Raw genomic sequence first — 13,050 nt, 5'->3', positions numbered from 1 at the left:
AGCATTCACACACAGTAGTGAGTAGATGCTACATAGTTTTGGCGGTTTCTGTTTGTGTTTAGTGTTTTTTGTGCTGTTTTGTGTAAAGATGGATCAAGTTAGTGATTCCGAAACTTTTGATCAGGAATATATTCCTGTAGAAGATTAGGAAATGAAACATCGGTATCAGAAGACGAAGTTATAAACCAACAAACAAATTCAGATCAGTTGATGTCGCGTCTTTTCGACAGTGGTTTGAATAGAAGACATCTGGCACCATTTCTTCTGCACCTCCGAGGTCCCCATTTCCTGAAATTTTAACATTGTTTCTGATAACGTTAATTCTCAATTTTTTTAAACATTCTTTAATAATGACCTCATCAACATTATATTCGAGGAGACGATTCGGCATGCTAATAAGTGTTCACAGAATGCTGAAAATAATTCGTGGCGGCCTACAACAGACTCTGAAATATGTGTCCTTTTGGGCATAGTGATACTGCATAACATTATTCACAAACCTGAAAAACAGATGTACTGGTACAAATATTCAATGACTGCTACACCATTCTTCCCAAAACGCTCTCATATAGGAAAGCAGATACTACTGTCCGGAATGCAATGTGCCACTGTGCGTTATACCCTGCTTTCGAGTCTATCACACGACAAGCAACATTTAACGCCTTGATAACAGCACTGGTATTGTACCACATAAATTAATCCATAAAAAAAACATAAGTTGGTAAATAGTTCAGGAGAAAATCAAAGTGGGACAACTACCAGAGCTGGAATCAATGTGCACGAGATAACTCGGGATAATAATTCAGGTATGAATGTATGTCTATTTCATAGTGATTGTTTAGGTATGTAAGAAAATTAGTGATGTAGGCTACAGTGATTCTGCAATATTAAATTACCTCTTTACGAAAATAAAAAAATGACACTTTTTTCACAAACTGGTAAAATATATAGTAAGGGAAGAGGTTAACAACCATGCAATGACGTCTGTGTGATGACGAAAGTATTAGCGTCGTGCATTACAGGCACTGTGTTCGATTCAAGTTATTCAAGAATAACGAAGGTCGACATTCGTCGATGTTCGCTCTGCAGAAGGAGGTCTATTATGTTTATTCGGTCTTGACATTTAAAGTATTTCCATTCCTTAATGTCTTAACCGCATTAGAAATTCTAGCACATATCTTTCCAATAGTTTTTCATATCAAATAAGATGAGTTTTGTAGTATTTTGATTAGAGCTGGAGACGGAGCGAGTAAAACTGTTGAGTTACTCGGTTCTATCGGTTTATGTGTTTGGCAGCGGAGCACCGAAGTTACTCGGTTAACCGTAGCCGTTACCTGTCAGTTCAAACATTCAAACAGAGTTCACGTGTTTTACTTAATTCTAGCAGACAACAACGTAGGTACTGTTGTATTTAAATATTTTCTGCTGCAGGACAAATTATTTCCTTTTCCCCAAAGCGGGCTGAAAGACCTCTGGTATTAAAGAGGAGTTCATCCTATTATATGAACAGTCAAGTGGGCCTAATGAACACTGACAGTCTGAACATAGATATCACTGTAAATAATAATAATAATAATAATAATAATAATAATAATAATAATAATAATAATAATAATGATAATGATAATGATAATATTATTAGGCTACTATTATTATTATATTATAATATATTATTTATAATATTATCATCATCATATTAGTGTGTTTGATTAATATTAAAATAAATTTAAAAAAGAAGTTCATTATATTTTTCTTCTATTTCTCTTTATTGGATTTGTGTTACCTCATCAGTCATAATTTTATTTGTATTTATTTCTACGAATTATGTTACCTAATTACTTTAATATATCAATAATATTACTCTTCACCAAAGAGAACATGGTTGTATTGAAGGCTAGTAATGTTATAAAATAAATAAACATTATGTTCTTCAGTTTAAGATTTCACGTTTTATTGATTAATTTTATCCACTTTCCGTAATAGTAAATAATTCTGTGTATTATTTTTAAGTGTTTTAGGCAGCGCTTCATGGAGCCCGTTTCTTTCTATCTTCTTTCTTTAGTTAGCTGCAGCGTTTAACGTTTACATCATATGTTAATTTATTAGCTGTTATTATTATAAATTATTTTATCAATTTTATTTCTTCTGTCATATATAACAACACTGAAAGTTAAATAGGCCTTTCATACAAAATAACTCCGCAAATAGTTGTAATCACGCAAATGAAATTTGCAACCGCCATTTTGCAATGAAGAGAAGCACTTTTTTCTCGTCAATTGGCAAAGCGAAAGGGCTTTACTACAACGCTTTTAAAACACGCTTGGTTTCACTTTCAAAGTACGTTCTAAAATCGACTCAATCTATCTAAATTTTAAATCTGCCGCCACAAATTTGTACTCTATACTGTACTTGGTTCAACCGAGTAATGACGTCACAGTAACTGCTCCGAACCGAACCGCTCCATCCCCAGCCCTAATCTTGATTGTCTCTCTAATGTTCGAACATTGCATGACACTAGTAACGACCTAAGTAATTCTTTACAATTGCCTTACCACGTTAAGTTACAAATATATTTACCTACTTGGCTTCTAGTTGAGTCATAACTTATGTACCGTAACGAAAAGAAAAATTAAGTGTCGACACCAATTTCGCACCGAAATATGGATGTAAACTTGCTGTAAAAATGGAGCCAACGGTGAGGTGTTATTCATAAGTAATAGATATTTACAATTAATATTTGAGGAGAAAAATTCGCCAGGGATCGAACCCGGGTCCTTGGTTTTACGTACCAAGCACTCTGACCACTGAGCCACGCCGAATTCAATCCACAGAATCCTCCTCCTTCAATGTTTCTCTTTGTGGCCTGACTCCAAGTTAGGCATATATATATATATATATATATATATATATATATATATATATATATATATATATATATATATTCTCATAGCTGCAGTGCATATATTTGTACAGATTACTGTGCACGTAACTGCGAAATCCCGGCCAAACAAGTCATTCTGCTGAGTGCGCTCCTAGTATAATGACAGCTGACATTGGACATATACGTCAAAATATATATGGAGCTATCATGTATTTTTAAAAGATAATATGATATACCTATATGTACGTATATTTTCATGGATGTTTAGTCTAATCATATTTTGTAGTAAAAATTACCTTTCCTTATATCTAAATAAAACTTGACAATATTTCTTCTAAAATTCTTACTCTATGGAAGGGTAGGAGAGGCGAGCAAACTTCAAGGGCACAGATCATACAAGGAGCAAGTTCGAGCGAGCTGTGAGAGATCCGCTTCTTCAAAGCAGACTTCGGTTCTTGTCACTCTCGACAAACTTGAACCGAACAGTCGTCCTGGTCGGCGGAGTTGGTATAGCGCTGGCCTTCTATGCCCGAGGTTGCGGGTTCGATCCCGGGCTAGGTCGATGGCATTTAGGCGTACTTAAATGCGACAGGCTCATGTCAGTAGATTTACTGGCATGTAAAAGAACTCCTGTGGGACAAAATTCCGGCACACCGGCGACGCTGATATAACCTCGGCAGTTGCGAGCGTCATTAAATAAAATATAACATTCTGAACCGAACATAGAGCTTGAAATGCACGACACTAATCCGCACAACCAAATAGTCCTAACGAATTTCTTGTACGTGCCGTAAATATACCAGCTTAAATTAGGTCTACATTTCGCAAGTAACCTTACAAATATTTTTTATCGTCAGTAAAATCCAATCGCTTTGGACGATCAGGTATGAACGTTGATTCTGTGGCAAATTCTACAATTAGTGTCATTTAGTGACATCCTTTTTTCTTTTGGCAAGCAATTTATCAGATGATGCCGATGCAGCAAAGAGGCCGCAATGCAAGACTATTCCATCGCGCGTACCTCACCTGGCTGCCTCCGGGACATCCTGGCAGAGGGCCACCCCGCCCCTCCCATTGTGGTCGAGCCATGTTGTATTTTAATGGCCATTTCATGTAACTGATACCACTGGCCAGTTGTTCTCCCTCATGTACGCGTCGCCCTAATTAATTTGGATTTCTCTTTTCTCTTTAGTGCTGTATCACTCGCACACCCTTTCAATCTCCTGCTCGATAAAGGGACAAGCGCAAAAAAGGAGTGATACAACAACCCGTGTTTAAAAACCGGGACTTGGGGTGGCACCGGTTAATAATGAGGCACACCGTCCCGTCGTAACTCTCAGCTTTATTTTCACTTCTCTTCAGAGTTTCGGGTTTCAGTTCGGTTGTACACTGGTTTCAAACAGAACAGGTTAGTCTCTGCATCGTTATGATTTTTTAATTGAGGAATTATTTTGAGTAAAAACGTTCTAACTGTAAGTAGAAATTTTTTTCATCTAGCCGTAGTGCAGTCAATTAACCGACGATTTCAGACAAAGGAACCAATATTACATTTTCGTCAGATCTAGTGACTTTTGTTCTGGACAAAACTGTCATTAGGTTGGCTTTGAACGTCAAGTGATTGTTATTTTCCTCTAAACCAGCGGTGACCAAAACTCGAACTGCAGTGATTACATGCGACAGGCAGCCTATGAAGTAAGGAGACGGAGGAAAGGTACTTGGCATGAAAACCACAACCAGTGGTGGTTCCTGCACTAACATCTCGATCAATCCTGCGGAAAAAAATCTCGAGCTTTGCTGTATCAGTAATGTCACTGCAATCATCAAGAGCCAGTGAATAATATACCATTTTTCTTGCTTCTTTTTTTAACTTCCTCTTGAATATAATTAGGAATTTTCTGAATTCTTCTCTCTATACCTGGTTGAGAAATTCGTAGTTTTTCAAAATTAAAAACTTTTTATGGACAAGTTATTTAAGCTATTTTAATCATTAGGCCTACTCTTTTGAGAAATTTTACTCTATTAAAAGGCTTTAGAGCACGAGATATTTCAAGCCCCATTAGGTAGCTGACTTCCTTACATTTATTTGCTGTATGTCGTCTTTCTCTTCCTGGCTATGATTTAAAACTTATGTCAATTCCTGGCGTTTAACAGTTCGTTGGTACATAATATTGAATCAGTTTTTTACAATATTATTATTAAATAAATAACTGATAAATATTTATCCTCATCTAAAGATTAAGAAAATTGGAATTGACATAAAACCTAATAATTTTATCCTTCCAGAGAGAAGATCTAAAAAGATCAATATTCATGCACGTACAGATGAATTATAGAAACATACTTACCGGTCACTAATTATAATAATAATAATAATAATAATAATAATAATAATAATAATATTATGTTATTCAGCGTTGCAATTAATGTTTTTATATACTCCTAATTGAACCGTTGAGTAAAGTAAACATATTGAATTTTCTCCGACAGAACAACAAAAAAGTCCTCATGATTTACGAAACCACCTCTTACTGCTTGTAGAGACAGAGTTTGTAGAGCGATATGATAACGCCACTGCTTGCCTTCAGTACTTGAATGAAACCCACATCAATGTACAGGAAACTCCTCGTACTCGTTTGAATGTCTGTGATTACACATTGTAATCACGACACCCGCTTCGGTCACCGCTGCTCTAAACCCAAGGCAACTAAATGTTATTGGTTCTAGTATCACATTTATTGCGAGTTATATTTTTATTTGGTAATAAATATGATTCGACGCAAAATTCTCTATACGAGCCAATTATTATTATTATTATTATTATTATTATTATTATTATTATTATTATTATTATTATTGCGTTCTCAATAATTCTTGGTAACCTTGGACTCTCATTTTCAGAGAGGAACAGAAATTAACGGCGTTCGAGAATAATGTGCTTAAGAAAATATTAGGGGCTAATATGGGTGAAGTTACAGGAGAATGCAGGAAGTTACATAATTCAGAACTGCACGCATTGTATTCCTCACCTAACATAATTACGAATATTAAACCCAGAAGTTTGAGATGGGCAGGACATGTAGTATGTACGGGTGAATCTAAAAATGCGTACTATAGACTGTTAGACTCGAGATCTGAGGGAAAAAGACCTTTGGGGAGGCCAAGACGTACGGTAGATTGAAGGTTAATTTTAAAATGGATTTGAGGGAGATGGGATATGATACTAGGGACTGGATTAATCTTGCTCAATATAGGAACCGGTAGTTCATGGTTATTATGAAGACTGACTACAGTTTTCGTGTCCATTTCTAAAGTTATTATATGGCAGGGAAATTCATAACTAGGCTTCGAGACTTCGGACCCAATAGAGCAGGTCAGTGGGAAATGAGCATAACGACGTACTGAGTATAGTGGTAAAGCGTAGAGTGGGTGGGGGTACTGTAGAATGAATGCCAACAAATACGCAAAAAAAAAAAACTCTCTGGATTTCAAGGCTCTGGCGAATAATTTGATTTTCATACAAACCTATTTTCAAACTGTGTCTGAAACTATTACAGAGCAATGGATGCCGGAAGCCCTCAAATTAATTGAGGAAATGACACACAAAATTAATGAGACACCGAGTAAACAGAAGTGGAAATCAATTTTATGTAAAAATAACGGATATGGAACATTGTGTAATATAAACAGCAAATTAGTAGCTATAGAGTCACCCGAGAATAAAGGACTGTCTCTTAGAGACTGCAAAGATGTTAGGTTTTTTCGTTTTGCTCCTATCACGTCATGCGACTTAAAGCGCAGTTTTTCACAGTACAAACTGTGTTTGGCAGATAACCGAAAAATATTTACGTTTGAGACACTGAAAATGTATCTTGAAGTACATTGTAATTCGGTACTGTAACCGCACTTCCTAAAGATGACCAATAGAATAAATGAAGAAATTAAAATTTGCTACATGTTTCTTTCCATCATTAACACTGTGTATAATTATTAAACACAAATGTTTATAAAAGACAGGAGAATAAATGCTTTTCATACTCTCTTGACATTGTCAATGTGTAATGTATATTTACTTTCAGAATGTACATATGTGTGTGTTTCCCCATACTACCGTACTCTACTCTAAATAACAACGTTGCTACCTCAACACATCTCTACTTTTCACTACCTGCAGCGAGTCAACAACCTATAGTACATGCACAGTAAACTTATTGTATCGGGCCCAAAGTCTCGAAGCCTGTTCATAACTGTACAACGCAATATGTATATGCCTTATGAAACTTGAAACCTTCTCTAATCATTCCTGTCCTCTATTACTGCTGTCTTGAATCACCCCCATCACAACCTTCACGAATCCGCCCCGCAATGTTTGTCTCCCAACTCGATGAGCATACTATTCAATGCAAACTCGCCATCTTGGAATCATGCACTAGTAAAAAGACAGGTACTATGTGCATGTAATCAGATTTTGTGCGCAATCTCTATCAACTTAACAGAAAAAAAAACATATTTAGACAGAATGTCATCGTTGGCGCAAACCCATTCCCATGATATGTAAGCTTATTCCTTAATCACAAACAAACAACAAATGTGGAGCAACAGATCCACAGCTTAGTAATCCAGTTTTTGCATGACGCAGGCAGGTGGACCGGTTGATGGGTGTGTGGGTAGATATGGACAAACACATGGACAAGATAGATGGATGAGTGGGCAACGGACGAGCGCGCGGGTAGGCAGACATATATACAGGTAGAAATATATATATATATATATATATATATATATATATATATATATATATATATATATATATGTATATATTATATATTATATATAAACAGTTAAGTAAGCATGTGTAATAGGTACATAGAAAATAGAGATGGATGGGTGGACGGACGAATCGATACGAGTGATTAATGAATAGTTGGAGTGTCATGAAATGAGTTCGGTTGGTATGGTGGATGGATGGGCGGGCGGGCAGGTAGACTATAGGCGCACGAGTTCCGTCCCACGGTCAGTTTTAAGGTGGAGATTCGGCCAATAAATTTTTGGGGCACGATTGAGTTCCGTCCCGTTATATCAAGGGTAATGATGGAATTCCGTCCCTATGAAAATATTTTCCTTTCCATTTTGGAGACTTAGGACAATCTGTATCTTATTTACTACCTAAGATGCTGTTTGGAACTATATTTTTACAAACATGAAATGCAGAGTATCGCAAAACAACACCGATTCGTTCCATCATGAAAGCATGGACTACTAGGGAATGATCATGAATGCCTTCTCTCCATTGATCAAATGCAAATGAAACTAAACAAGAGCAAGTTTGATGTTAGTTACAGGTTTGGTTTAAATGTTGTTTAACTCTAAAACCTCTATCATAATCTCTGTCATTTTTAAATTGAAAAGATAAAATTTATAAGACATTGCGTTAACTAATAGGAGTTTGCTGAATTGTCCTCGTTGCAACTTCCTTATTTTTAGTTTTAAATCATTGTTCCTTCTCCCGCGTCGTCCTCTTCTTATAATGAACTGATATACTACAATAGTCCCATATTTCATTCGGCCTAAAGTTCTTTGGTGATTATACAGGGTGTTTAAAAATACGGGGCATAATTTCAGGTATGTATTTCCCACATGTAGACAATCAAAATAGTTCATTACAACATGTGTCCGGAAATGCTTTATTTCCGAGTTATGGCCTTCACAACATTGAAATTCACCGGAACGTTTTTCTTTCCGCAGGTCGTTGCCGTCAAAGGAGACATTAAGAGGGCACTCTGAGAGTTCATTCCGAGGCGAAGGTTACATTCAGTGTTGTGTAGGCGTTTGACTGTGCGACATGTATTGAAATCAAGAGCTGGCAGAGATACACTTCATGTACGGTAAGGCGGACGGCAATGCTGCGCTGCCTCGTCGTTTGTACCAGGAGAGGTACCCACAGCGACAATGTCCAGATCGGAAGGCATTTGTACGTCTCCATTACCGTCTGTGCGAGTATGGAAAATTTAACTCTCCTGGTTTGGGAAGGGGACGACCAAGATCTACAACTCCAGAAGTACAGGAGGAGATTCTGGAGGCTGTGGACATGACTCCTTCTGTCAGCACAAGAAGGGTAGCGTTGCAAGTCAATGTTCCTCATACGACTGTCTGGAGACTGTTGAAAGAGTATCAATTGTATCCTTATCATTTGCAACGTGTACAGGCCCTTTCACCAGCAGATTACCCTGCACGAGTTAGGTTCTGTCAGTGGTTCTTGCAGCAGTGTGGTGTAAATCCGAACTTTCCTGCCTTAGTATTATTTACAGATGAAGCACAGTTCACACGAGATGGCATAACAAATTTCCACAATCAGCATGTATGGGCGTATGAAAACCCACGTGCAACTGTTTCATCTCATCACCAGGTGCGGTTCTCCCTCAACATGTGGGCCGGTATCATTGGTGATCGATTAGTTGGACCCCATGTAGGCTACTTGTAAACAGACTTACGGGACAGGCGTACACAAACTTCCTGGAACCTCATGTTTTAGAAGACACTCCACTGATCAATCGTCAACACATTCACTTCTTGCATGACGGCGCTCCTGCACACTTCAGACGTACGGCTCGTCGCCGGTACTTGGATCGAAGGTTTCCTGATCGATGGATAGGTAGAGGTGGCCCAATTGCTTGGCCTCCACGCTCACCTGATCTGAACCCTCTCGATTTCTACTTGTCGGGCCATTTAAAATCATTGGTTTATTCGTCTCCGGTGCCTGATTTGGAATCCCTTCGGAATGGAATTGTGGCATGTTCTGAGGACATACGCAATACTCCTGGAGTTTGGGATCGTGTTCGCAGGTCAATGAGACATCGATGTGAGGTCTGTATTCAAGCAGGAGGTGGAAATTTTGAACATCTTCTGTAATGACAACGACCAGCGGAAAGAAAAACGTTCCGGTGAATTTCAATGTTGTGAAGGCCATAACTCGGAAATGAAGCATTTCCGGAGACATATTGTAATGAACTATTTTGATTGTCTACATGTGGGAAATACATACCTGAAATTATGCCCCGTATTTTTGAAACACCCTCTATAGCCTAGTGCATTATTTTATCTTCCTCCACTTGCTTACGCTGCCTGTGTCGCAGCAATGCCTAATTGAGCATGAGCCATTCAAAGACACACATAGCCGCTGATAGACTGTTTTCTTACTGTGTGTGGTATTGAGTTGTGTGTCAGTGCAGTAAATGTGTTGTGTGCAGTGTTGTCTTTCATTTCTCTGTTTCTCTCTCTTGCATGAGTTAAGGTCCATTGATTTAATTAAGAACAAAGAATTTTAATTTGGTGTAACTTTTTATAATACGAATTACCAGTTCATTGTCGCAGAGAATTTCAAGATGGTTTTCCTGAGGTTAATCCATCTGATACGTCTACAGTTCGTTCAATAGCGAATAATTTCAAAACAATGGAATCAGTGTTGGACAAGACGAAGGCACCTTGTCTTAACTGAGAAAAAGTTGAATGATATTGGTGCTGGATTGGAATAATCGCCGCGAAAATCTTTCACGAAGTTAGCACAAGTTATAGTCAGCCGTACATCAGCACATAATGCGACAAAATTACTAAAATGTAATCCATACAAAGATACAAAAGTGCACGAATAGAGTCCGGGGATACACATAGAGAATCAATTTTTCTTACTGGTTTATCAAATCTCTATATGACGACCATATAGACCCACAATTTATTACTTTTAGTAATGAGACGTGGTTTCACTTGCACGGACGTGTTAATGCTCAGAATAATCGGTAATGGTTAGTAGATAATCCACAACTTATTCTTGAAAGTCCATTACATGATCCTGAGGTCGGTGTATTCACTCATTCAGTTTTCTGCCCAAGAGCAGGTCTTTCACTGCAAACTCAGCTTTCTCAAATCTTTCCTATTTCCTGCCTTCTTTTTGTCTCCTCATATGATCCACATATCTTAATGTTGTCTATCATCTAATATCTTCTTTTGCCCCGAACTTTTCTTCGGTTCACCATTCCTTCCAGGTATCCTTCAGTAGACAGTTTCTTCTCAGCCAGTGACCCATCCAATTCCTTTTCCTCTTCCTGATCAGCCCTATTTTTTCATGAAACAGTTAATGCTGACCGATACAAAACCGTAATTTTGGACCAGTTTTTTCCTCAATTAACTGAAGAAGAATGAATGCACGATGTTCAGAAAACCGTTATTCACGTTTGCCACAAACTAGATAATTATGTCTGATTGTGGCAACAAACTTAATTTTTGTGATAATGTGGAATAATCAATAATAATTAATATAGTCTAGCAATTGATGCTGCGTTGTTAAATAATCGACTAAGAGACTTAGTATTGTCGCAATACTTGAAATTCCTTCGCCCTTGATCGACTTATATATAGCGAATTTCAATACTAATCATTACTGCGTACTCTATTCTTATTCCTTCCAAAGTAATTATGAAATATTATGTTTCAAAATGAGCAAGGAACAAATATTAAAATATTAATGGCTTTTTTTCTTTCTTCCTGTAGACTTCGAACGATGGCAACACGACAACTAGCACTTTATCCCTCATCGTGAAGAAAGAAGACGCTGGAAAGTATCTTTCCTGCCAGGCCAAGAACACCATCTTCCAGAAAGAAGGCCTCGAGGACGGTTGGAAGCTCGAGATACAGTGTGAGTACTCTTTGACTTGTATGTGGTTCAAGGACAACAGAATATGTTCAGTTTTTGTTCTTGGTACCAATATCCTTTGTGATTTATAAGTACCGGTAGTATATTATTTTACGCAAGGTATTCAATGTAACTAATGTATTGTGTTTAAACTGTAATAGTTTTCGTTATATCCAGGAATAGAACGCGTTTGGCGCTTTTGAGGAGTAGTTTTCTGCAGTCTTTCCTCGTAAATCGTCCAACGTTTACTCATAGGTCGCTCGGGGAAACAGCGTTCCCAGGCCATTGAGTGCCATCCAATTCAAGCCCATTTCGATGTTCGACGTAGTGATGTAATTTCTGGTAGAAAAAGCAGATATCGTAATGGTTTTCTCAGGATAATCCATTTTCATTCCTTAATTTCCTCAACACACTCCACCTTGTTCTAATTTCCTTCTCATATGTGATATTTAAAAATGGCTAGAATGAAGTCCTGGGAGTACTATGGCTCAAGTAACAGCTTGAACTCAAGTTTCAAGTAAAGTTGAATCCCTTTCTACTTTTATATGACTTGGCACTTGAAACAACTTGAAGAGTATGAACGTCACATGATAACTTGAGTTCAAGAAAGAAACACACGAATTCAGATTGACACCTATTTTAAGCGCAATAAATTAAGAGATGATTGTTTTTCTGTTGTAATGGAAGGTGCTTGACTTAAATTGTTCTAAGTATTTGTAAATGTCAATAGTCGTGTATTTATCTTACTACCTAATCCAATTCAAAACCCATACTGAACGACGTTTCTTCCGTTTCTTCAATATCTTTATCAGTTCCCTGGCACGAAGGCTTGTTACTACAGAAATTCCTATATGAACAACTTACATCGACGATATTTTATCCTACCTTAAAAACATAATAATTTGAATATGTCTGAACCGCAACTTGTATTCACATTACTCGAAATCAAGTGACTTGAATAATTTCAGTTCCTTGAAATGTGTGATCGAAGCTTAAGGAACGTGCTTCCACCGTTAAGTATGAATACAGAAACAACTCCTTAATTTTATTATTGAGATAGGAGAGTAGGAGTGTAAGTAAATGCTACGATAATATTTAATCGTACCTTAAATTACAACAGATATTTGAAAGATATCTGCTCGTCGACAAGCATCAATAAATTGTTGAACATTAGTTCCAGTTATGAGAAACATTATGAGTATCGTGTAACGCGAGCTCATGCAACTGATGAGTTGCATCCGAACACCAGTAGTCTGGGTAACGATTGTTTTCGGAATTGACATATTTTGGTAAATGTAGCCAACCTTCGTCATTAAGGTAATACCGGTTCTAAATTCATAATCCCGCCTTGTACAAACTGAAGAAATCAATTAAAAATGTTACCATCGCTATTGTTCAGTTTTCGAACCACAAATTTGAGAAATTTTGTGTATTGTTATATATGGATTCACGTGTCACAACAAACTGTGCTGCTGGACGATTGAGA

At 37.3% G+C, this 13,050-nt stretch overlaps 1 protein-coding gene across 1 annotated transcript in view; it reads left to right on the top strand.

Annotated features, from left to right (window-relative positions):
• Positions 1 to 13,050, top strand: part of side-VII (sidestep VII) — a 1,274,787-nt gene that overhangs the window by 789,346 nt on the left and 472,391 nt on the right. Inside the window, exon 5 of the mRNA XM_069832114.1 lies at positions 11,423 to 11,567. Within this exon, the coding sequence (XP_069688215.1) occupies positions 11,423 to 11,567 (145 nt within the window). The remainder of the gene's footprint in view (positions 1 to 11,422; positions 11,568 to 13,050) is intronic.

Source organism: Periplaneta americana, chromosome 8, assembly GCF_040183065.1.
Source record: "Periplaneta americana isolate PAMFEO1 chromosome 8, P.americana_PAMFEO1_priV1, whole genome shotgun sequence".
NCBI classification, from domain to species: Eukaryota; Metazoa; Arthropoda; class Insecta; order Blattodea; family Blattidae; genus Periplaneta; species Periplaneta americana.
Note: the sequence above shows the minus strand (reverse complement) of the source record. Positions and strands in the feature narration are given on the sequence as shown.